Source organism: Macaca thibetana, chromosome 10 (assembly GCF_024542745.1).
Source record: "Macaca thibetana thibetana isolate TM-01 chromosome 10, ASM2454274v1, whole genome shotgun sequence".
Lineage (NCBI taxonomy): Eukaryota > Metazoa > Chordata > Mammalia > Primates > Cercopithecidae > Macaca > Macaca thibetana.
Genome location: NC_065587.1, coordinates 64,691,421 through 64,716,770, shown reverse-complemented (window position 1 = coordinate 64,716,770; position 25,350 = coordinate 64,691,421). Strand labels below are relative to the sequence as shown.

The following is a 25,350-nucleotide window of genomic DNA, read 5'->3' as shown; positions in this document are numbered from 1 at the left end:
ACTCCTGGGCTCAAGGATCTTCCTGCCAGAGTCTCCAGAGTAGCTAGGACTACAGGGGTGTGTCACCACGCCTGGCTAATTTTTTCTTTTTTTCTTTTTTCTTTTTTTTTTTTTTGAGACAGAGTCTTGCTCTGTCGCCAGGCTGGAGTGCTGTGGTGTGATCTTGGCTCACTGCAACCTCCGCCTCCCAGGGTCAAGCGATTCTCCTGCCTCAGCCTCCCGAGTAGCTAGGATTACAGGCGCACGCCACCATGCCCGGCTAATTTTTGTATTTCTAGTAGAGACGGGGTTTCACCATGTTGGCCAGGATGGTCTCGATCTCTTGACCTCATGATCTGCCCACCTCGGCCTCCCAAAGTGCTGGAATTACAGGCGTGAGCCACCATGCCTGGCCATTTTTCAATTTTTTTTTGTAGAGAGGTATCTTGCTATGTTGGCCAGGCTGGGACTAGAATGTTTTTGTTTGCTCTTTTAGCCCTAGCACACAGTACCTGGTACATAGTAGGTCCTCAATAAATATTTATTGAATGAAGGGACAGAAATAAACATTCGATGTTTAGGAGGTAGGACCAACAGTTATTTGGTAAAAGACTAGAGTGCTGTGGCTCACGCCTGTAATCCCAGCACTTTGTGAGGCCAAGGCAGGTGTATCACTTAAGCCTAGGAGTTCAAGACCAGCCCTAGCAACACAGCGAGGCTTCGTCTCTACAAAATATTTAAAAAGAAAAATTAGCCAGGCATGGTGGCAAACGCCTGTAGTCCCAGCTACTCAGGAGGCTGATGTGGGAGGATCACTTGAGCCCAGAAGTTCAAGGCTGCAGTGAGCCATGGCTGAGAGCGAGACCCTGTCTCAAAACAAACAAACAAAAAGAAATTGGGATGTGGGCAGTGAAGGAGAGGGAAGAGTCGTGGGTCCTATGAGGCTGCCGGTTTGGACAACTGGGTAGCTGATGGTCCCATACCCTGACATAGCACCAGCGTATTGAGCTCACTATTGTCTGAGATAAGGCATTGCACTCAAGGAGTGCGAGGTTTAGGAGGTCCTGGAAGGGGGAAGGGCTGCCTGTCCAACACTCTGGCCATATGGAATATGCCTGAATTCTGCCATTTCTTAGCTTTAGGGCCCTGGATACAATCATCCCTTGATACCCACAAGGGGTTGCTTCCTGGACCCTCTCAGATACCAAAATCCGTGGATGCTCAAGTCCCTTATAGCCTGCCATATCCGCAAGATATCCATGGATATGGAGCGCCAGCTGTAATTACTTAACCTCTTTGAATCTGTTTCCTCATCTGTAAATTGGGAGGTCATAATTCCTGCCTCATGGAATTGTTGCATTCTAGGGTGCCTAGCACAATAGAGTGCCTGTGCTGGGTACTTAGTAGGCATTCTAAAGATGGTAGTTAGTATCATTGTTATTACACTTGGAAGATCTCTGAATGTTAAAAAGTTGTTTCTTTTTTTTTTTTTTTTTTTTTTTTTGCCCCCCAGGGAATAGACCTGTTTATGAGCCTCCAAAAAAAAAAAAAAAAGAAACAAAGCAAAGTAAACAAAACCTTGAAAAACAGTGTTTAAACTCAGGGATATCTTTGGGGTCACAGGGCCTGTAATTTCTTTTATTATTATTATTATTATTGTTGTTATTTGTTTTACTTTAAGTTCTGGGATACATGTGCTGAACGTGCAGGTTTGTTACATAGGTATACATGTGCCATGGTGGTTTGCTGCGCCTGTCAACCTGTCATCTAGATTTTAAGCCCCACATGCATTAGGTATTTGTCTTAATGCTCTCCCTCCCTTTGCCCCCACCCCTCAATAGGCCCCGGTGTGTGATGTTCCCCTCCCTGTGTCCATGTGTTCTCATTGTTCAACTCCCATTTATGAGTGAGAACATGTGGTATTTGGTTTTCTGTTCCTGTGTTAGTTTGCTGAGGATGATGGTTTCCAGCTTCATCCATGTCCCTGCAAAGGACATGAACTCATTCTTTTTTATGGCTGCATAGTATTCCATGTTGTACATGTGCCACATTTTCTTTATCCAGTCTATCATCGATGGGCATTTGGGTTGGTTCCAAGTCTTTGCTACTGTGAATAGTGCTGCAATAAACATACATGTGTATGTGTCTTTATAGTAGAATGATAAAAAGTTGTTTCTTATAATGAGTCAAAATCTCTGTCCTATAATCTCTCATTCTGGTCTTAGTCTTGCCCTCTGTACCAACCAGAATGTCCTCCTTTATGCTCCCGTTCTCCTTAATACAGTCTCCCTTCTCCAACCTAAACACCCCTCATCTGTCCTCCCAGGACATGGTTCCCGGTCCCCTTACTCTTTCGGCCACGCTCCCTTAGTCAAGCTCCAGTTTGTCACAGTCCCTCTGCATATAAAGCCTCTAGAACTGGACTTGAAACTCCCATGCATGTTGAGACCAATGCCTGTTTCCTGTTGCTCACCTCATCACCCTAGATTATGACCTCAGTTGCCCCAACTCTTTCATGGGGATCTTTTATTCTTTCTTCCTCCTTCTAGCCCCTGCTTCCAAATTTGATATCTTCCTGCCTGGTCCTTTTTTGTAGACTTTACCTCTGGCCTTTCTGATAATACCTCCTCGCCCCTTCATTTCTGATCAAACACCTAATCCTGATCATTTTCCTCACTCCTTCTCCAGGCCCGTATGGTCCTGGTTCAGGCTCCCACTCAGCTGTGATGCTCCCGAATGCCCCCTGGAGACCCCACTGTTTTAACTGACCCACCTTTTCCATCCTTCCCCACGGTCATCTCTGTTTCCAGAAGCACTTATCGGCACTGCCAGAGATCTGCCTGTTGCCACCCCCATTGCCACTTCTAACCTCACCACCGCCTCTGCTGTCTGCCACTGTCTTCCCTCTTCTGTCCACATTTTGTTCTCCTTGGTATTCTCTGCTCTCTCTTTTCACTGCCACCACTCCGGGACTTCTCAGCTTTGGCTTCTCAGGTACCCAAATCCTGCCTTCTGGCCGGCAGACCAATCACATCGTATTGTCTATGATCTCTATGTCTTTGGCTCAGTCCAGCTATTTTGGTCTTTGCTTGCATTCTGAGATTTTTCTCACTTTCCTCTGGGTTTACACCTCTTTCCGCACTTAAAGGGTGACAGACATCTTAAGAATTGGCTAACTGAGCTGTAAAGGTTAGACTTCTGACATGGCTGATGATTGATTAATGGATCTAGGTGTAAAGAGATGAAAGCAAGGTCATTCTGTCTAAAAGTGAATGGGACTTTTTTCCTTTAGTGGATTTTATCTCTTTTTTTTTTCAAATGGAACAATGGAACCTATTACCTCATCAAGCAAGGAAGTCAAACCACAATAGCTTGAATTTCAGCAAGTGTTTTTTGAAACCTCTAATAGATACCAGGAATTGTGCTTGGTGCTTTCATGTGTATTACTAAATCTTCCCAAGATGAAATCCCTTCCTTGATATCCAGGCAGTGCCTCCTAGATCAACCGTTCACTCATTCGTGAACTCAGTGATTATTTCTTGTGTTAGACACTGTGCTAAATACTATAACAGATACCAAAATAAATATGACACCATCTCTGTTCTCCAGGAATTCAATCTAGTGGGAAAAACAGACATATCCACAGCTGGGTATGATACATTGTGGTAGTTGTGTGTACAAAGTACTGCGGGAGTAAAGAGAGCAACCACTAGCTCTGACAGGGAGAGCTAAGGAAGGTTTAACAAAGGAGGTGACATTTGAGCTAGACCTTGAAGGATGAGTAGGAGTTTGCTAATGTGCTTAAAGAGAATGGGCTTTGGAGGCAGCAGAAAGAACCTGGAACTGTGAACGGCAGAGAGTGCTTTGGACTTGCTATGACTGGAATGTAGTACCCTTGCTCTAGCCTCAGGAGTTCTGCCCAGGGAAGTCAGAGGATTGTCTGGGTCACAGAGAAAGTGAGTGGCAGAGACAGGATTAAGCAGCATGAATTAGAATTGTCTGACCCCTGATCCATCTTCCTTAGCCTCTAATATACACACACACACGCACACACACACACACAATGCCAGTCCAACCTCATGTCCTGTTCCCTGGTTTAGATGCTGTCATTTGACTGCCCCCACCCCCTTTCCCCTCCTAGGAATGTGCTCGTGGGCTCTGAGGATTGTACCCAGAGAACCTGGTTGGGGAAAACAGAACCTAGAGAATATTAGAGAATACACTAATACTGGCCTAGCCCCACCATGTGTCTGATCCATCCCAGTGTTTAGTTCTGGCCCAGACATTTGCCTATGACCTGAGTCCACAGATCCTGACTCCTGATGTGGCCGGGATAGACTCTGTGATGTTCGTAATGGATCCGGATGGGCTGTGAGATGCTCCTTGCTTGAGTATCCCAGAAAAGGAGCTGCATAAACCAGGTTGCCAGCTTTTCACTGAGAAGGAGCTACTTTTAAGTCCCCAGAGCACTGGAATGCTGGAGCAGGCTTATGTAGAAGACCCCCTGTTCCTCACCTCCTACCATAAGCAGGAATGAGGATTTTTAAATTCCATGCTAGCTTCAAGGTGGATGCTCAAAAAATACTCCACTGGCTGACTGGCTTGTCAGCAGTTATCTGTTCAGAGGTCCCTAGCTACTTCCCAAATGCTGTAATTCATCTTAGTCAAATTTTTAGAGAACCAATAGAGTCCGTTGGCAGATAGGGAGGCACTGGATATAGCTTAGGTTTGTACCACACCTCTTTTGGGGATGTCTTGAGGCAGCTTACAGATTAAAACATAATGTCTTGTGGCTCTACGCCTGTAATCCCAGCACTTAGGGAGGCCAAGGTGGGTGGATCACCTGAGCTCAGGAGTCCAAGACCAGCCTGGCCAAAATGGTGAAACCCTGTCGCTATTAAAAATACAAAAATTACCTGGGCATGGTGGCACATGCCTGTAATCCCAGCTACTTGGGAGGCTGAGACAGGAGAATCGCTTGAACCTGGGAGGCAGAGGTTGCAGTGAGCCGAGATAGTACCACTGCACTCCAGTCTGGGCAACCGAGTGAGACTCCATCTCAAAAAAAATAAATAAATAAAATTAAATTTTTTTAAAAACCATAATGTCTTTATGTAAGTCTTTGAAGGATGAAACATAAAATTTGGGGGTTGAAGGATGAAAAAAGTAATTGTTACTTCCAAACATCCCCATGCTCAACACATAAGCTATAAATTTGGCTGAAATGTTCCTGGGAGAAAGACAAAAAGGGAAATGCATTGGGTTATCCAGTGTTCCTTTTCTTATACCTTAAAGTATGCAGAATCTCCTATAGGGAAAGTACTTTCCTCAAGCTAAAGTCTAATAGAAAGTAATTGTGTTTGGTCCTAAGAAAGTTGAGTGAGAAGGTGAAGAGTATGTAATTCCATTTAGCCGTCATTTCTCCGCATCCACTCAGCACCAGGCGCTATGCAGTGTCCCCAGCCTTCTGGGAGATGCTGTCATATCCATAAGTCACCCAAGAGAAAGTAGACTTGACTGCAAAAGATGAACTGCCCTCCATAGGACCCACAAGAACTGGCTCTTGGTCCCAGGAGCACATGGGAGGGCAGGATGGCTAGATTTCAAAAAGCAAGAGTCAAATGGCCAGGCACAGTGGCTCACGCCTGTAATCCCAGCACTTTGGGAGGCCAAGGCAGGCAGATCACTTGAGGTCAGGAGTTCGAGACCAGCCTGGCCAACATGGTGAAACCCCGTCTCTAATAAAAATACAAAAATTAGCCAGACAGTAGTGGCATGTGCCTGTAATCCCAGCTACTTGGGAGGCTGAGGCAGGAGAATCACTTGAACTGGGGGACGGAGTTTGCAGTGAGCCGAGATCATGCCACTGCACTCCAGCCTGGGTAAGAGAGCAAGACTCTGTCTCAAAAAAAGAAAAAAAAATCCGCTCAGAATGTGCCATGCTCTCCCACATTTCCAGGCAATTGCACACGCTGTATACTTCAAGGCTTAGCTTAAATCTCATCTCTACCTGGAAGCTGTCCTTGAGTTCCCCTTTCTCTGTGGTGCTCCCCTCCCCACCACAGATAAGACACCCCTCTTTTGTTCTCCCATAGAACTCTGTGCACACCTGCTTTTTAGCATTGTATTTTTACTGTGGGTTTACTTGTCAGTCTCTAAGTTCCTTATTCATCTTTATTTTTTCAGAGCCTCACACGGTGCCTAGCCTGTAGTAAGTGCTCAGTTAATGCTTGTCAAATGCACATAATGAGCAGCTACCGTGTCCAGCACTGTCCTGGGCACTGGATGATTAAGCTACGGCCCCTTCCCTTGAGGAGGTTAAAGTCCCAGCACTTTGGGAGGAGGAGGAAGAGGAGGAGAAGGAGGAGGAGGAGGAAACTGATATGTAAAGTAATGATTCCAGCGCAATCTTATAATATCTATAATAGGGGATTTGGGGAGCATAGAAAGGAAGAAAATAACTTAGCCTGACACGTCAGGAAAGTCTTCCAGAGGTAGTAATTTATGGGCTGAACCTTAACATATGAAAATTTTTTTGCCAAACTGAGAAAAATATTAGGCAGAGGGAAGAACATGTATTAATACAAAGGCAGGAAAGAGAATCAATATTTAGGGAACTGCAAGTATTGATATTCTGTGCCATCATTTGGAATGGAAAGTATGTTTCAGATCCAATTGTGAGAGACAGAAAGTTGTTACTTTGTTGTATATGTTTCAAGGCTTTATTATTCTGACAATTTTGTTTGTATCATCAGATGGATTTTATCACAAGGCAGTAAAGATGTTATAGTCACCTTTGGTGAAGCAAATAATAACTTATTTATAGTTTCTGATCGGCTGCCTTATGAAAAACTGTTTCATTTGACTTATAATAAAAGACACATCCATAATTAGCCTGTTCATATAGACACATGAAACAAAAGCTATAGCTAGGAGGGGAATAATGCCATTTCCCCAGGCTCTTTTCCCTTCATTGGCTTATTTGGCATTCAGGATAATCCTCTGAGGATGGGAAACGGGCTTATCTAGATTCGAGCCCAGCATGTAGCTCCTGGAAGTGCTTCTGGGCTCAACAAATACACGGATGTTTTCCTCATTTCCAGCTGATGCCACACATATTTCCTGGTACTCTTGTGTTCCTGGGTCTCCATCCCCTCATGCTTTTGGGTGGGAATAATTTTTTGTTTGCTTTTTGAGACAGAGTTTCGCTCTTTTTGCCCCAGCTGGCGTGTAATGGCATGATCTCGGCTCACTGCAACCTCCGCCTCCTGGGTTCAAGCGATTCTCGTGCCTCAGCCTCCCGAGTAGCGGAGATTACAGGAGCCCGCCACCCCGCCCAGCTAATTTTTGTATTTTCGTAGAGACGGGGTTTCACCAACAGTCAGGCTGGTCTCAAACTCCTGACCTCAGGGGATCCACCCACCTCGGCCTCCCAAAGTGCTGAGATTACAGGCATGGGCCACCATGCCCAGCCGGGAATAATCTTTACTTGCTATCCTTCAGAGTCATTGCTTGTTTGAGCTCCTTCACCCAAGCTTCTTTCAGATTCTCTTGCCTTTTTAATGTTTTTCTCCTCTTTCAAAAAAATCACTCCATGCATAAAACTTAGAAAACAGGAAAGCACAAAAAAGAAGTGCCTCATGATACTATAACCAAAGGATACTCAGTCAATTCTTTTTTATTAAAAAAAAAAAAAAAGTTATGATGTCATTTCAGACTTTCAGAAACATTTTAGAGAACAGGACAATTTCTTTAAATATTTATTTATTTACTTATTTATTTTAGAGATGAGGTCTCACTCTGCCGCCCAGCCTGGAGTGCAGTGGCATGATCATGGCTCACTACAGCCTCTTACTCCCGGGCTCAAGCGATCCTCCTGCCTCAGCCTCCCAAGTAGCTAGGAACATGGGTGCACACCAGCATGCACAGCTAATGTTTAACTTTTTTGTAGAGATGGGGTCTTGATATGTGGCCCAGGCTCGTCTCAAACTCTTGGCTTCAAGCCATCCTTTCACCTCAGCCTCTCAAAGCACTGGGATTATAGGCATGAGCCACCACACCCAGCCAACAAAGAATTCTTGAATGCCCCTCACCCAAAACTATTAACATCTAACTATACTTACTTTATCTGTCTCTCTTCTGTCTCTGTCTCTCTCTTTATATATATATAGACATATATGTATATTTCTTTTTTTTTTTTAAGACAGAGTCTTGCTCTGTCACCCAGGTTGGAGGGCAGTGGTGCAATCTTGGCTCAGTGCAGCCTCTGCCTCCCAGGTCCAACCGATTCTCCTGCCTCAGCCTCCTGAGTAGCCGGGATTACAGGCATGCGCCACCATGACTGGCCAATTTTTGTATTTTTAGTAGATATGGGGTTTCATCATGTTGGCCAAGCTGGTCTCGAACTCCTGACCTCAGGTGATCCTCCAGCCTCGGTCTCCCAAAGTGCTGGGATTTTAGGCGTAAACCACCGTGCCTGGCCATATACGTATATTTCTGAACCCATTTAAGAATAATTTGCTAGCCAATTGTTACCTGGGCCAAACAAAAAAAGAATAAGTTACAGATATTATGCACCCTTATGTCAGCCTCAATACTTCAAGTGTGTATCTCCTAAAAATCAGGAATTCTCCTACATTTTTTTTTTTTTTTTGAGACAGAGTCTCGCTCTGTCGCCCAGGCTGGAGTGCAGTGGCCGGATCTCAGCTCACTGCGAGCTCCGCCTCCCGGGTTCACGCCATTCTCCTGCCTCAGCCGCCCGAGTAGCTGGGTCTACAGGCGCCCGCCACCACGCCTGGCTAGTTTTTTTGTATTTTTTAGTCAAGACGGGGTTTCACCGTGTTAGCCAGGATGGTCTTGATCTCCTGACCTTGTGATCTGCCCATCTCGGCCTCCCAAAGTGCTGGGATTACAGGCTTGAGCCACCGCGCCTGGCTTTTGTTTTGCGTTATTTTTTTTTTGAGACGGAGTCTGGCTCTGTTGCCCAGGCTGGAGTGCAGTGGCCAGATCTCAACTCACTGCAAGCTCCGCCACCCGGGTTTATGCCATTCTATTGCCTCAGAGCCCCCCGCTTCACCCAGTAGCTGGGACAACAGGCGCCCGCCACCTCGCCCAGCTAGTTTTTTGTATTTTTAGTAGAGATGGGGTTTCGCCGTGTTAGCCAGGATGGTCTCGATCTCCTGACCTCGTGATCCGCCCGTCTCGGCCTCCCAAAGTTCTGGGATTACAGGCTTGAGCCACCGCGCCCGGCCTCCTACATAATTTTTATATATGCCTTTCTAGGTTTTTTTCTATGCATACATCATTTATTTATATTTAAATAAGATCATGCATTGTTTTATTTATATTTATTTATAGTGGCTTGCTTTTCTGGGGGGTAGCAATACATATTGTATATAATCTCCTGCCAACAAATATTCTACAACATGGTTCTTCGTCAGGCTTTGACAGTAGACACAGTGGGTTTCTGGGTGGCAGAACATTTTCAAAATACCTCTCTGTATCACAGAATTAACCGTGCTGTGCTTTTCCATGTCTAGTCCAATATAAGTGGAAAACACTGAATAAATGAGTAAAGAGGCAGGGCAATGGAAAGCTCTGAATTCAAATTTAGTCTTTATTCTGTTGCCAATAGAAATCCAATGAAAGGTTTCTAGCAGGAGAGGACGCCAGTAAAAGCTGCTTTCTGGAGGTTAATTTGACAGTGTCTGCAGGGTGGAGTGAAGGAAGAAGAACTCAGAGCATAAGTCCGGGAGTCACTGGGGTCAAATGATCCCTCGTTTTAAGGCCACATCTCTGCCCAGGTAGAACAGAGCCTTTCCCAGCATAATGCATCCTTTTCTTTCATGTGTCTTTCAGAACTGGTTAAAGTCCTATGGCTATCTGCTTCCCTATGATTCACGGGCATCTGCGTTGCACTCAGGGAAGGCCTTGCAGTCAGCAGTCTCCACTATGCAGCAGTTTTACGGGATCCCAGTCACCGGTGTGTTGGATCAGACAACGATCGAGTAAGATTTGCGTAGGACATTGTGCCTTTGAACTTGCTGGACTTACATTTGGGTTCACATTTTTCATGGCCTGTGTACACCCCATGCCCATCCTCCCTTCCTATCTTTTATTCCTGCAGTGCCATCCTGGGAGAGAATAATCTCAATGTGAGTGGGGGACGTGCTGGGATGGGAGTCCAGCCCTCCCATTAACTTTCCATGTGACCTTGGAGACAAGTTGCTTAACCCTTCTGGACCTCAGTTTCCTTATCAGTACAACGAGGGATTGGGTTGTAGATGGGCTCTTAAATCCCCTCTGGCTCAAATAATTTATCTGTGGGTCACCCTCTGGAGCTCCCTGCAATGTACATGTCTCATAGAATACAGAAAATGCTTGAATGATAATGAGTTGGCTCCACTTTTTCCATTTACCAAACATTTGCTGGGTGCCTGCATGTGCCTGTCATCCGGCCCTCCAGAGGCTCACCATTTAATGACAAATACAGTCATCGAGCCACACCAGTCTAGAGCTCAGAAGGAAACAATGAGTTTTGGGGAGACACTTGGGAGGTAGTAACACTTAGGAGGTAGAAAAAAGCCATGAGGATGGTCAAATCACTCAAGGAGAATGTAAAGATTCACTGGCAGGTGCTGGGGATGGCACCCCACAAAGCTAGCCAGGAAGGGGCAGCCAGAGAGGAAGAAGCCTGATGTGATGATGTGATGCACTGTCATGATGCCACATGGTGTGGGGTGGTCAGTGGGGCCAGCCGCTCCAGAGCCCTCCAACAGAAGCACGGCTGAAAGTTGTCTGCTGGGTTTAGTGACAAAGAGGTTGTTGTTAACCTCAGCAGAATGGTGGAGATGAAGTCAGATTGAAATGGGGAGAAGCGGAGGTGAGGAGAAGAGGTAGCAAGTGGAGGAAAGACATTCAAGAAGCTTGACAGGGAGGTGGGGAGAAATGGGTAGCAGCTAGAGAGGATGAAGTTTTGTTTGTTTAAGAAGGGGGAGAGTTGAACAGGCTTAAACTTGCTTAAGAAAGCTATGAGAGCTGTTTAAGAAAAGCCATTCACATCATTAAAGCATGGAAAAGAGCAGGAGTGAGTTTCCTAAGGAGGTGGGAAGGGAGGGGAGCCTGAGGCAGGTGGAAGGAGCTAGCAGGGCTGGGTGAGGATGCAGGGGAGTTGGTGGGAGGAGGAACAGGAAATGCACCCAGTTGTGGATCAAGGATCAATTTGACGTAAGTCACTCCTGGACAGAATCATCTCTCTGGGTCTCAGTGTGTTCATATGCAAAGGGGAGTGTTGGATTATGGCTCTAAATTCTAGATTCCACTTTTTTTTTTTTTTTTTTTTTTTTTTGATGAAATGGAGTCTCAATCTGTTACCCAGGCTGGAGGGCAGTGGCGCAATCTCAGCTCACTGCAACCTCTGCCTCCGGGGTTCAAGCGATAATCCTGCCTCAGCCTCCCTAGTAGCTGAGATTACAGGCATGTACCACCATGCTGGCTAAATTTTTTTGTATTTTTAGTAGAGACAGGGTTTCATCATGTTGGCCAGGCTGGTCTCGAACTCCTGACCTCAGGTGATCCACCCGCCTCGGCCTCCCAGAATGCTAGGATTACAGGCGTAAGCCACCATGCCCGGCCTAGATTCCATTATTTTAAGCATCTGAGCTTTTAAAACTTGACGAGTCTGGGGTTTTAGGATCCTAAAATCCTGTGTGAACATTTCCTATTCCTAGGATTCTCCGATTATGAGAGTGTGAACTTCTTCTCCTGTGATGATGTGATGTTATTCTGTGATATGGACTCCTTGGCCTTGTGGTCTCCAGAGTGGGCTGGTTAAAGAGAGCCCAGCCACCTTTCAAAGCTGAGGTTATTTTGAGGGCTTTGCACAGGCCTCATGGCAGTGCATCCTGGGGCAGAAGCACTGGTGTCTCTGCTGTGGCACCACCTGGCCTTGGGTTTTACTCTGTTCCAAAAAGCCCCAGGCCTGTTGGATAGCGCTCAGAGAGTGGCAGGTGGATGGTGAAAGGAGGAGGCAGAGGGAACGATCCGAGGGAAAAGGATGGCATTTCCCACTTTCAGTTCTGCCCACACCTCCTTGTAGGAAGGTGGGGGTGTTGTGCTCTGGAAGCAGGGGAAGGAGGAAGCCAGTTGCACTTATTAATCCAAGACCTGAGTTGGGGAGTGTTCGGGGTAGAATTTAGAGCCCCAAGTTGCAGCTCCAGCTCTGTGACCTTGGGCAATGGCTGCCTTTCTCTGAGCCTGTTTCCTCCCCTAGGTGCCTTCCAGGTCTAACTCAGCCAGAGGTGGTTCTTGGTTCTCTTCCCAGGGACTGTTAATGAAAGGAAGCTAGATTAGCCATTTAAAGTACTATGTTTGAGTGTCTACCTTGGGAAATGTCACACATTTATTCATTCACCCATTCATTTGGTCAACAACATAGTTCCTCTAGCTCAACTTTGTGCTTAGCAGTGACAGGAAAAAATAAAAGTTCCAAGCTTTGTTAAATTGCATTAATTAATAGTTCATTTTTTTCATTCAACTAAGTTCCAGTCCTGCCTTGCTGATTTCTGTGTTTTGCAAGGTACTGGATTTATCTGTGGATTGTTTCCCTCATCTGTGAATGGGAATAATAATTTCTGTTACCTCACAGTGTCGTTTTGAGAATCAAACTTTATTTTATTTTATATTTTGAGACAAGGTCTCACTCCCCTCACCCAGGTTGGAGTGTAGTGGTGCGATCTTGGCTCACTGTAGCCTCAACTTTCCAAGCTCAGGTGATCCTCCCACCTCAGCCTCCCTAGTAGCTGGGACTACAGGCACGTACCACCTTGCCTGGCTAATTTTTTGTATCTTTAGCAGAGATAGGGTTTTGCCATGTTGCCCAGGCTGGTCATGATCTTCTAGGCTCAAGCAGTCTCCTGCCTCAGCTTCCCAAAGTGCTAGGATTATAGGTGTGAGCTACTGTGCCTGGCCAAGAATCAAACGTTTTAAAAGAATGTGCTGGGTGCAGTGGCTCACACCTGTAATCCCAGCACTCTGGGAGGCCAACGTGGGCAGATCACCTGAGGCTAGGAGTTCCAGACCAGCCTGACCAACATGGTGAAACCCCGTCTCTACTAAAAATACAAAAATTAGCCGGGCATGGTGGTGCACGCCTGTAATCCCAGCTACTACTTAGGAGGCTGAGGCAGATGAATTGCTTGAACTCGGGAGGCAGAGGTTGCAGTGAGCTAAGATTGCACCACTACACTCCAGCCTGGGCAACAGAGTGAGATTCTGTCTCAAAAAAAAAAAAAAAAAAGAAAGAAAGAAAGAAAAGAAAAAAGATAAATACCTGAAACTGGGTAATTTATAAAGAAAAGAGGTTTAATTGGCTCAGGGTTCCACAGGCTTTACAGGAAGCATGGCTGGGAACGCCTCAGGAAACTTTCAGTCATAGTAGAAGGCAAAGGGGAAACAAGCACGTCATCACATGCCTGGAGCAGGGGGAAGAGGGAGAAGCGGGAGGTGCTCCACACTGTTAAACAACCAGATCTCATGAGAACTCACTCGCTAGCTAACAGCAGAACAGCAAGGGGGAAGTCCGCCCGCATAGCCCAATCACCTCCCAGCAGGCCCGGCCTCCAACACTGGGGATTACAGTTCGACAGGAGATCTAGGCAGGGACACAAATCAAAACCGTATCACCTGGTAACAAACAGATATCAGGATTTACGTAATTTCAGGCACTGAGCTACCTTTTGGGGACACAATGATGAATAGGACATAGTTCCTGTCCTCAATTTACCATTTATTAGAGGAAATAGACCAATAAATTTTAAATCACAACACAATATAATAAGTGCTGCAGATAATTATGTTCCACATCCCACAGTTGTTTAGCCACCTCTTTTTTTTTTTTTTTCTGTAACGGCATTTCACTCTTCTTGCCCAGGCTGGAGCACAATGGCACAATCTTAGCTCACTGCAACCTCCGCCTCCCGGGTTCAAGCAATTCCCCTGCCTCAGCCTCCCGAGTAGCTGGGATTACAGCCATCTGCCACTACGCCCAGCTAATTTTTTTGTATTTTTAGTAGAGACAGGGTTTCACCTTGTTAGCTAGACTGGTCTGAAACTCCTGACCTCAGATGAGCCACCTGCCTCCGCCTCCCAGAGTGCTGGGATTACAGGTGTGAGCCACCACACCCAGCCTGTTTATTCACTTCTTGAACAAGTCTAGTGAAAGAGAATTTGCTGTCTTCATGCTATGCCATTCTACCGTTGGATAGTTGTGATTCATTCACGCAGTCAGTCAGTCAACAATAATTATTGAACCCCTTCTGTGTCAGGCACTGTGCCAGCCCTGGGGATACAGGCAAGGCTCCTGTCCTTATGGAGCTTAGAACCTGAGGAAAGAGACAAAGAACAAACAAGAAAGCAAATGCATAATCTAAGTTCACGAGTGATAAATCCTGTGAAGAAACATTAAGCAGGATAAGCAGATAGCAGTGGGTTGGGGCCAGGGAAACTATTTTAGATAGAGAGGACGAGGAAGTCCTCTGTGAAGGGATACTATTTGAGCAGAGACCTTAATGAAGTAAGGGGACAAACCACATGCAGAAGAAGAGTGTTGCAAGTAGAGGGAAGAGCAATGCAAAGACCCTGCCATAGGAATAGGCTTAGCATGCTCAAGGAAAAGCAAGAAGGTCGCCATGACTGGAGCTTAGGATATAAGGGGAGAAGGATGACGATGTTCTTGGACAGGTATGCAGGGGCTGGGTCATGTGGGGCTTTGTGGGTCAGGATGAAGAGTTTGACTTTTATTTTTAGTTTGACTTTTTTTTTTTTTTTTTGAGACGGAGTCTCTCTCTGTCACCCAGGCTGGAGTGCAGTGGCACAATCTTGGCTGCAACCTCCACCTCTCAGGTTCAAGCGATTCTCCTGCCTCAGCCTCCTGAGTAGCTGGGATTACAGGTGTAAGCAATGCAGCTGTCTAATTTTTTTTTTTTAATTTTTAGTAGAGACAGGGTTTCACCGTGTTGGCCAGGCTGGTCTCGAACTCCTGACCTCAGGTAATCCACCCGCCTCGGCCTCCCAAAGTGCTGGGATTACAGGCGTGAGCCACTGCGCCCTGCTGAAGAGTTTGAATTTTATTCTAGGTGTTCGGGGAAGTCGTTGGAGGCTTTTAACCAGGGCAGGCTGTGATCTGATGGCATTTACAGAGCATTTTCACATGTACTTTCTCCTTGAAGATGCACCTCCACCTAAGAACAACAATAACTAGAGTTCTCATGTTGCAGAGGAGGAAACTGAGGTTCATATTGGTTCAGTCACTTGCCTGGGGGTCCTATGACTAGTGGTGGAGCTGGAATTTATCAAGCCCATGTATTCTGATTCTCAGTCTTTATACCGCTATGTTTCCTCATCTATGATTGTGAGTGCATGAATTAATGAATCAATTAGTCAATCATGTTCCTGTTGGGGTCCGTCCGAGCCAGGGTCCCAGAGTGTAGATTGAGGAATGCACATTGCTTTCCAGACTGGAGCTGGGGAATATGTAGTCCCTTCCTAGAGTGTTCAGTGACCACAGTGCATATGCGCGTGTGTGTGTCCTCTCTCTGCCCAGGTGGATGAAGAAACCCCGATGTGGTGTCCCTGATCACCCCCACTTAAGCCGCAGGCGGAGAAACAAGCGCTATGCCCTGACTGGACAGAAGTGGAGGCAAAAACACATTACCTACAGGTGCTTCGACTCCCCCTCTTCCTCCCTGCCTTTGGCTCCCCCCTCACTCTGTTTCTCCTGGCCTGAGTTTCAAAGGCTCACAATGCAGGGGGGCCTGGGGATCAGGCTCACAACACAGGCCAAGGGCCAGGCATGTGGCATCAGCATCAGGTGCTGACAGCCCATAACTTTGTCCTCCTTGTGGCTTCCGTAGGATGCTGTGACTCCAACCTCAGATTTGTTTGGTCCTCTGGGGGTTCTTAGTTGTGCTCTGTTTAGATGCCTATAGTTTTTAGGTTACAGAAAGTGGGGTATGAATGGTTTAGTAACTTTCAGCTGTGACAAAGAACCATGGCTTGCAGTGAGCTCTATCATGCCACTGCACTCCAGCCTCAGTGAGAGAGTGAGACTGTCTCCAAAACAAAACAAATGAAACAAAAACCACAAAACAAAACAAACAAAACCATTGCTTAATTCAGTCTCCTTATCACTGCCTGCCAAACCTCATTCCCTCTCATCTGGATCCTCCCACCCCAAAATCCACCTGATGGACTTCACCTGAGATTCCCAACACAGCGTTCCAGTTGTTTCTTAAGGAGTACAAAGAACTGGGACCTGAATCATAATAGTGTGATATTCGACTGTCTGGAGGAACAAAGGGCAGAGCAGGATCCATCTCCAAGCCAGATCAGTGGCCCAAGAACAGAGATGACGGAGCCCATCACAGCAGACTCAAGCACCAGAGTGGGGCTGGGGCAAGGGCCAGGTACTGAGCAGGCTCAGGTGGGGCTGGGGCAAGGGCCCAGGCATGGGCAGGCTCAGGTGATTGCTGGTTGGCACTTCTCAAGGCTCTGCTGTCATCTCAGGTGGATCCCTTGGGTGCAGAGGCAGGACCTGAGACAGAGATCCTTAGAGTTGAACTAAGGGCTCTCCTGCTGACAAGCGCTCCCTACAGAGCGGGACTTTTTTTTTTTTTTTTTTTTTTTCCAGAAATCTGACAAGACAAGGAAACTTAAGAATCTAGGTTAGAAACTGAATCGACTCTCGGGTCTCTTGAAGGGGTAAAGTGGATCAAGAGAAAGAAGCACTGGGTTCTAACCCAACTCTGAGTAACTTCTTTCACTCAACTTCTCTGGGCCTCAGTTTCCTTACGTATGGAGTAGGTAGAATAATCCATGCCCCAGAGGGTCACAGGACAGAGAACCCATAACGACAACCCATGATGGTGTTTTGTGAAGAACCATGCAGTATGAACACAGCAACCCTAAAGAGCTAAATCTATAATGGATGAAATCAGATACCGGCCAGCTTCTAGGGAGACAAGCCAAAGATTGGTGCCAAAGATTTTTAAAGAGACTTTTCACTTAAACTCCTATTATTTGAATAGCTTTATAACTTTTATAAATGAAAGTATTTTGTATTAGAAAAAAACCTTAAAATTCAGAAAATGCTATTTACCAATTTCTTTTTTTTTCTTTTTTGAGACAGAGTCTCACTGTGTTATCCAGGCTGGACTGCAGTGGTGCAGTCTTGGCTCACTGCGACCTCTGCCTCTGGATTCAAGCAATTATCGTGCTTCAGCCTCCCAAGTAGCTGGGATTACAGGCTCACACCACCACGCCTGGCTAATTTTTGTACTTTTAACAGAGACAGGGTTTCGCCATGTTGGCCAGGCTGGTCTCAAACTCCTGACCTCAAGTGATCCGCCAGCCTCGGCCTCCCAAAGTGCTGGGATTACAGGCATGAATCACTGCGCCTGGCCCCAATTTACTTTTTTCAACAAACTAGAGTGGAATCCTTTATTCAACACAGCTTTGCTGGAGATCAAATGGAAAACACTGAGTAAAGCAAAGCCATCTGACTGAGGCAGGGTGGAGATCCAGAGCTCTGCCTGCTCAGCCTCTTCTTCAACCCCTGGGGCAGCTAAGCAGAATTCTAGGGTTCAAATTCAGATCACTGAGCCACATTGTCTCAGATATCTATTTTAGCTCTGCTATTCTCTGACTCTCTGATCTTGACTAATGATCCTCTCCTCTCTCACCAGCATTCACAACTATACCCCAAAAGTGGGAGAGCTAGACACGCGGAAAGCTATTCGCCAGGCTTTCGATGTGTGGCAGAAGGTGACCCCACTGACCTTTGAAGAGGTGCCATACCACGAGATCAAAAGCGACCGGAAGGAGGCAGACATCATGATCTTTTTTGCTTCTGGTTTCCATGGTGACAGCTCCCCATTTGATGGAGAAGGGGGATTCCTGGCCCATGCCTACTTCCCTGGCCCAGGGATTGGAGGAGACACCCACTTTGACTCCGATGAGCCATGGACACTAGGAAATGCCAACCATGATGGTAAGGCCATGAGGGGACAGGGGTCAATCTTAGGCTGCTCAGTTGTTGGGAAAGAACTTGGAGGACATCTTAGATGAGTTTCCTGCTTTCTAGAGCCTCTTGTCCAAGAACTAAGAACGTAAGAGGGTGGGAACTGTGATTTCTGATAATATTCAACATTCGATCCACCAGAGCCAGGGCCATGGAGATGAGTCAGGTCACTTAGAAGATAGTCCGGTTGGCAGGAGAAAAGTAAGGTTAGACCACGAGTAAGAAGATAAAGTAATGAACCAGAGGCTGAAGAAAAAGTTTAAAAGGGGTTGGGCGCAATGGCTCATGCCTGTAATCCCAGCACTTTGGGAGGCCGAGGCAGGTGGATCACCTGAGGTCAGGAGTTCAAGACCAGCCTGGCCAACATGGTGAAACCCTGTCTCTACTAAAAATACAAAAATTATCTGGGCGTGGTAGCAGGTGTCTGTAATCCCAGCTACTCAGGAGGCTGAGGCATGAGAATCGCTTGAACCCAGAAGGCGGAGTTTGCAGTGAGCCAAGATCGCACCATTGCACTCCAGCCCAGGCGACGAGTGAAACTCCATCTCAAAAAAAAAAAAAAAAAAAGGTTAAAAGGCATTAAAGCTGAAAGTGGGGTCTGAAAGTGGTAAGCTCTGGCCTGAATGATAAGGGCTCCAAAAGCCATCTTATGAATGACACGACTGGCTCCCTCCTTTGTCACCCTCACATGTGAGTATCAGGCCCTGAAATTATTCTGGCATCCTTGGATAATTTACCCTGCACCACTATGGTTCAATGAATATTTACAGAGGCAGAACCAATACCGTGCAGCAATACTAATGATACCCTGCAGGTTGCCAAAAAGTTCCTCGTCAATATTTACTCACAAGGCACATGCTTAGTACGTAGGCAAGTGTACATTATTATACCCATTTTTAAGATGAAGAGTTGGGGCTCAACTGGCAAAGCTGAAAGGTGACAATACAGGTATTTAGCCCTGGTTCAACTACTGGCTATGTGATACCCTCAGTCTCCTCGTCTGCAAAGTGAGGGGCTGGATTAGGTGATTGCTAAGGGCCTTCCAACTCTAACAAACATGATACAAAGTCTTGCAAAGACCGAGGGAGCTGAACATTTGAAAAAAATGGCATGATCTCTGTCCTCTGGCAGTCCAAAGTCAGTCTAGCAGGGCAGTTACGTGTGCACATAAGTAACCCTGTCATAGACAGACACTACCCAAGGCTGTAGCAGAGGTACCAAGAAAATACAGTAGGAGTTTGGAGGAAAGACGGACAGAGGAGTGTGGTTTTTGGATTATAATAGATGACAATTAGTGGGTATGCTGGTGTTCTAAGGCCCGTGCCACGTGCTTGCCACCCATTATGTGTGGAAACTATTATATCTATTAAATATATTATAATACATAATGAAATTTATATTAAGCAATATATAAAGTGTAAATATATGATGTAAAATTATTATAGGTAAATATTGTTATCTTCATTTTACAGATAGGTAAACTGAGACACAGAGAAACATTAAGTAACCTACCTAAGGTCCTATAGTTGAATGGTGAAATAAGGCTTTGAACCTGGGCATTATGGCCCTGGAGCCCATGCTTTTAGCCATCATGCTAAGCTTCCATGGTTCTCAAACTGTAGGGCACAGCAAAATCACCTAGAAACTAGAAATCACCTAGAAATTTTCAAGAATGTAGATTCCAGGCCAGGCACGGTAGGTCACACCTGTAATCCCAGCGCTTTGGGAGGCCAAGACAGGTGGATCACCTGAGGTCAGGAGTTCAAGACCAGCCTGGCCAACATGGTGAAACCCCATCTCTATGGAAAACACAAAAATTAGCCAGTCATGGTGGTGGGTACCTGTAATCCCAGCTACTCTGGAGGTTGAGGCAGGAGAATCCCTTGAATCCAGGAGGTGGAGGTTGCAGTGAGTCGAGATCACGCCACTGCACTCCAGCCCGGGCAACAGAGATTCCATCTCAAAAAAAAAAAAAAAAAAAAAAAAAAAAAGACTGCAGATTGCTGGCCCCTAACCTCTTGTCATTCTGATTCTCTGGGTCCGGGGTAGGACCTGGGAATCTGCAATTGGTCTAATACATTCCTGGGGCGTTCTGATGCAGGTGTTCCATCACCATGAGAAACGCTGTCTTAATACCTAGAGTTTTCCTACCTGGCCTGATCATAAGAACCAGCGGGGGTTCTTGTTATAAATGTGGATTCCCAGGTCCTTCCCACAGAGATCCTGACTCTTAAGCTGAAACAAGCTTGGGGAACACTGGGCATCCTTTTCTCCTGCCCTGCGGCTGCCCAGGCTGAGAGCAGACTCTCAAAGCTGGTTTCCCCAGAGGCCATGTTTGGTGTCTATAGGTGGGGATCACCTCCTTGAGAACATATCATTGCATGCATCAGGGATTGGCAGCTCTGGGGTTATCTGTCAAAGGTTGGACCAGGAGGTGGTTCGGCCAAGGCTCAGCCTAGGCAAAGTCATGAACCTGTTAAATTGTTCTTTGTCCTCTTCGTTCTTCAGATTTTTGTCCTTTTTCCTATCGAACTCTATTTCCTTTGCCCTGGTGTCTCTCCTGTGTGTCCTGCATGTACTTTCTGGCTCTCTGCGTACCTATTATTTATTTCATTCTTATTTTTGGATGGGTGTCAACAAATGGCTGTCTGTGCTAACAGATAAGATGTGAGGAAAAGAGAACTAACATTTTTGAGGCCCTGTTATGTGCCAGGCACTGTTAGCTGATAAGGTTTTAGTTATATTCCTGATAGAGACAAATGAATGTTCAAAGAGATGTCCAGAGGAGGCAATGGGAAGACACTCCCACTCCTCTGCCCTCCCCTTCTGCCCAGCACTGGGGGTGTGCACTGCCCACACCTGCTCCTTGCTTTTGCAGAACTTGTTGAACCCAGCCCCCAAATCCCAAGAGCTGCTGGTGTGTGTGGGAAGGACCTGGGACCTGTGGATAGGCACCATCCCAGCACTTCTCCCATCTGTCCCACCCCAACTTTCATGAAAGAGTGCCAATTCTGATAGAAATTCCAAGATTGTTGATGTCTTCTTTGGATAAGAATCAGGACTTTGCTCTGCTCTGGAAAACCAAGCAGGAACTGTCCAGATGCAGCTCAGGACCACAGCAATCGACCCCTGGCTGGTGAACTGGAATGCAGTGACGGCAGGTTTTGGGTGAGAGGAAAGGAACCAAAATTTATTGAGCATCCATATATTATCTCATTTAATTTCCACATAGACTCAGCAAAGGGGTGGAGTTTCCTGGGAACTTTTTGAACTTACTAGCTTACTTCTTTTTTCTAAACTCTCATTATGGAAAATTTCAAACTCACAAAAGTAGGAGGAATGATTCTATAATCTCCCAGATACCCATCATCTGCCTCAGCAATTATCACCGCTGTGGCATTCCTATTTATCTACCTTTTTTTGGCTGATGTTTTTTTTTTTTTTTTTTTTTTTTTTGAGATGGAGTCTCGCTCTGACGCCCAGGCTGGAGTGCAGTGGCACAATCTCGGCTCACTGCAAGCTCTGCTTCCCGGGTTCACACCATTCTCCTGCCTCAGCCTCCTGAGAAGCTGGGACTATAGGTGCCCACCACCACGCCCGGCTTTTTTGTATTTTTAGTAGAGACGGGGTTTCATCGTGTTAGCTAGGATGGTCTTGATCTCCTGACCTTGTGATCCACCCGCCTCAGCCTCCCAAAGTGCTGGGATTACAGGCGTGAGCCACCGTGCCCAGCCTGGCTGATGTATTTTAAAGAAAATCTCAGGCATATTAACATTTCACCTTTAAATACTTCAGTATACACCTCTAACAGATAAAGGCTAATTTTTAACATAAGCACACAATCATTATCAAGCCCAACAAAATTAACAATAATTTTTTTAAATCTAATACCCAGTTTGAGTTCACTTTCCCAAAATACCTCAGAAATGTCTTTTATAGTTGTTTGCTTGAATCAGGATCCAAACAAGATCCACACACAGGGCTGACATGTCTCTTAAAGCCCTTTTTATTTAAAACACTCCCATTCTACACACACGTTTCCCTCCATATATTTGTTGAAGACACTGGGTCATGTGTCCTGAGTATAATCATTTGGCATGACTAGAATCAAGTTCACTTTTAATATGTCTCTCTTCCCCATAATTCCAGAATGTTGTTCATTAGATCTACAGGCCTGACTCGATTCAAGTTCAATTTTTTGGCAAGAATACTTCCTAGGTGGTGCTGGTACTTCCTATTCACATCAGCAAACACATATGATGCAGACTGTCCCACTTTCAGTGATGTTGAAGTTGAGCATTTGCTTCAGGTTGTGTCAGCCTGACCCACCCATTATACAATTCACCCGGAGAACTTAAAAAAAAAAAAAAAAAAAGATTGCCTACGTCCCAACCCAAACCTCCTGAATCAGAATATCTTCCCCACCTCCTCCATGTGTTTAAAAGGCTCCCCTGGGCCAGGTGCGACAGGAGCACTGGAGTAATCCCAGCACTTTGGGAGGCCAAAGCGGGCAGATCACCTGAGGTCAGGGGTTCAAGACCAGCCTGGCCAACATGGCAAAACCCCGTCTCTACTAAAAATACAAACATTAGCCGGGCATGGTGGTGCATGCCTGTAATCCCAGCTACTTGGGAGGCTGAGGCAGGAGAATGGCTTGAACCCAGAAGGTGGAGGTTACAGTGAGCCAAGATTACGCCACTACACTCCAACCTGGGTGACAGAGTGAGACCCTGTCTCAAAAATAAAAAAGAAAGAAAATATCTTTAAAAGAAAAATAGGAAATTCACCCCATTGGAAAGTGGCAGAGCCAGGTGTGACCCCAGGACTCTGCATTTTTAAGTCACCACAGGTGGTTCTGCTGCAGGTGGTCCAAGTATTTCCCTCGGTAAAATATGGTGCTTTTGGCACTATTCCATCCTAGGGGCTGTCACCTCGCTCTTCAACACAAAGCTTGTCCTCAAGGAACCCACAGTCCTGGGGCAGCGAGCATGTGCACTAAAAGCGATCATGTGGGTCGGAAGCGGTCAGTGCCATGAAGGCAGTTCAGAGAAACTGCCCGGAGGGCACAGCAGAAGGAGCACTTACCTCCAGCTGGGAAGTCAAGGAAGGCTTCCTGGAAGATAGGTATGGAGCTGAACTTTGAAGGAATCAGGTTATTCCAGAGGGAGGGGCAGCACTGGCAAAAGAACAGAGGCAAAGGGAAATGCTGTCACCTTTTGTGGGGCTGGGGGAGTTAATGAGATGGGAACCACCAAATATGGAGATCCTAAAAGAAAGAAATGAGGTAGAGACAAGGTCCACTTGAGTAGCTGAGTAGACTGCTGGGGACTTGCTCAGAGGCCCAGGGACTTACAGGAACACACCCTATCAGGGGTGCTGGTGCTCACACACAGCTCAACAGGACCCTGCTAATGAAGGGTAATATTTCTGCGCCAGGAGCCAGTATGAGCGCATTACACACCCTGCCCCATGAATCTTCACCCCCATCCCTATGACGAAGGTGCCATTGTTCCTTCTGTCTTCCGGAGGAAGAATTTAAAATGTCACACTGCTAGGACATGGCAGAGCTGGGATTCAAAACCAGGCAGTCTGGCTCCCAGAGACTGCATTCCTGACCACTCTGCTTCCCTGCCTCTTACCCTCTTAAAGAGTGAAGGCCCTAACAGCCTCCTGCCCATGGAGCATGGGGTCCTCATAGCAGGCCTCTCCTCCTCATACCTCTGCCTTCACCTTACAAGCTCAGGGAGTCCTCCTGCCCCTGCCCCACTCCCTCCGTCTCCCCTACAGGGGTCTCCTGGATTTCTGTGCAGCAGGATGCTGGCTCCCTGACTCTTCCCTTCCTTCTGGTTCCTGGACCCAACCCACAGGCCTCTTTCCTTTAAGGGGTCACTCCTATTCTCTGCAGCCCCAGAACAGGGGTTAAAAGAGCAAGAGACAAGGCTGCGGACAAAGGTTTCGAGTCCCCCACGGTGCTCAGAGCCCTGTTCCCTGGTTCCCAGCTGAGCTCCCTGTGAACAGCCCCTGGGGAAGAGCCTGCTCAGGAGACAGAGGCCCTGAACAGCTTGTCCCAGGTCATAGAACAGCCCAGGAGGACAGCCAGGACTGGACCCCAGGAAGCAGAGCTGCCTTCCGCTGGCTCTAGCAGTTGCTTTTGTTTGGGATGGAGCTCAGAGATGAGCTCACCCTTCCCTGCTGCCAGAGGGGCCAGGACCTGAGGAAGGAGCTGGGGGCGGCCTGGCCCTCTCATGCCAGCAGAAGGCCAGCCCCAGGCTTTTGGCCAACCTTGCACTGATCTTGCCCATCCCCCTTCCTTTCCGTTGCTCAAAGGTGGCTTCACAGAAGACACTGGTGGTGTCAGTAGTGTGGCAGGCATGTACTGCCCGTGGCCTGGGTCTGCCCCATAGGGTTCGTCTCTCTTCCGGAGACCTAAGCCAGAAAGGCCAAACAATCCCCACTCCCATGTGACCTTAGGCCAGTGACGCTGGGGCCGGAGTGGGCAGTAGGACTCCAGACCACCTCCTAGGTTCCTGGCAGCCTCCCTGGACTTAGAGGTGGTAGGAATGGGCCGAGCCATGCCTTAGGGCCAGAAGATAAGAGACAGGGCTCAAGGGGCTACAAATGCCAGAGGTCAAGGCAAGCAAGGGTCTGACACTGGGCAGACAGGAGTCAGGGCTGGCGATCAACAGCCTACCTAAGTCCCTGCCCCCTGCATTTTCTCCCCAAAGCTGCGGTTACTTCATCCCCCTAAGTTCAGGCCTCCTTGTCCTGTCCTAGGCATAATACAGAAGCCCAGGGGAGTTGGCTTTCAGAGGATCTGGTTGCTGGTGCTCCACCGGCCTTGTGCTTCCTTTCTAGTCAATGGGCTTCCTCCAGTAACCAAGCTTCTGTCTAATATAGGATTACAACAGCTGCCACTCTGTGCCACACCACACACTTCACATGTATCTTATTCAACCTCACACAGCCCGGTGAGGTAGGTCTGATGCCCCCGTTTTACGAGTAAGGACACTGAAGCTTAGGGGTAGCCCTGCTGGCCATATTCACAAACCGGCAGGGGAATGAAGGTGATCTGTGCCACTCAGGGGCCCGAGCTCATAACCACCATGCCATGGAGCTGCCTCAGTTCCACCCTCATGATCCTGTGTCCCACTGCCAGGGCCTGGAGTGTGTTTGCACCTACACTTGAATCCCTGCCTCAATCTTAGCCAACAGTTCTGTTCTTCCAGAACCAAGGTACTGCAGAGAGCTGCCCACGCCTGGGCCCCGCCTGCCCAGGGTCTCCTGAAGCTCACTGC

General features: G+C 46.9%; 2 protein-coding genes across 3 annotated transcripts in view; one reads left to right on the top strand and one right to left on the bottom strand.

Moving 5' to 3' along the window:
* Window positions 1-25,350, bottom strand: part of TRPC4AP (transient receptor potential cation channel subfamily C member 4 associated protein) — a 283,763-nt gene that overhangs the window by 237,291 nt on the left and 21,122 nt on the right. The window lies entirely within an intron of this gene.
* The window catches only part of MMP24 (matrix metallopeptidase 24), a 52,825-nt gene that overhangs the window by 12,901 nt on the left and 14,574 nt on the right, over window positions 1-25,350 (top strand). The window contains exons 1-4 of one of the 2 annotated variants that reach the window (XM_050807092.1): window positions 6,211-6,369; window positions 9,838-9,986; window positions 15,581-15,697; window positions 17,721-18,025. In XM_050807092.1, the coding sequence (XP_050663049.1) occupies window positions 6,217-6,369; window positions 9,838-9,986; window positions 15,581-15,697; window positions 17,721-18,025 (724 nt within the window). In that variant the 5' untranslated portion in view covers window positions 6,211-6,216. Of the gene's footprint in view, window positions 1-6,210; window positions 6,370-9,837; window positions 9,987-15,580; window positions 15,698-17,720; window positions 18,026-25,350 lie in introns of those variants that run through there. The other variant, XM_050807091.1, reaches the window with a different exon arrangement.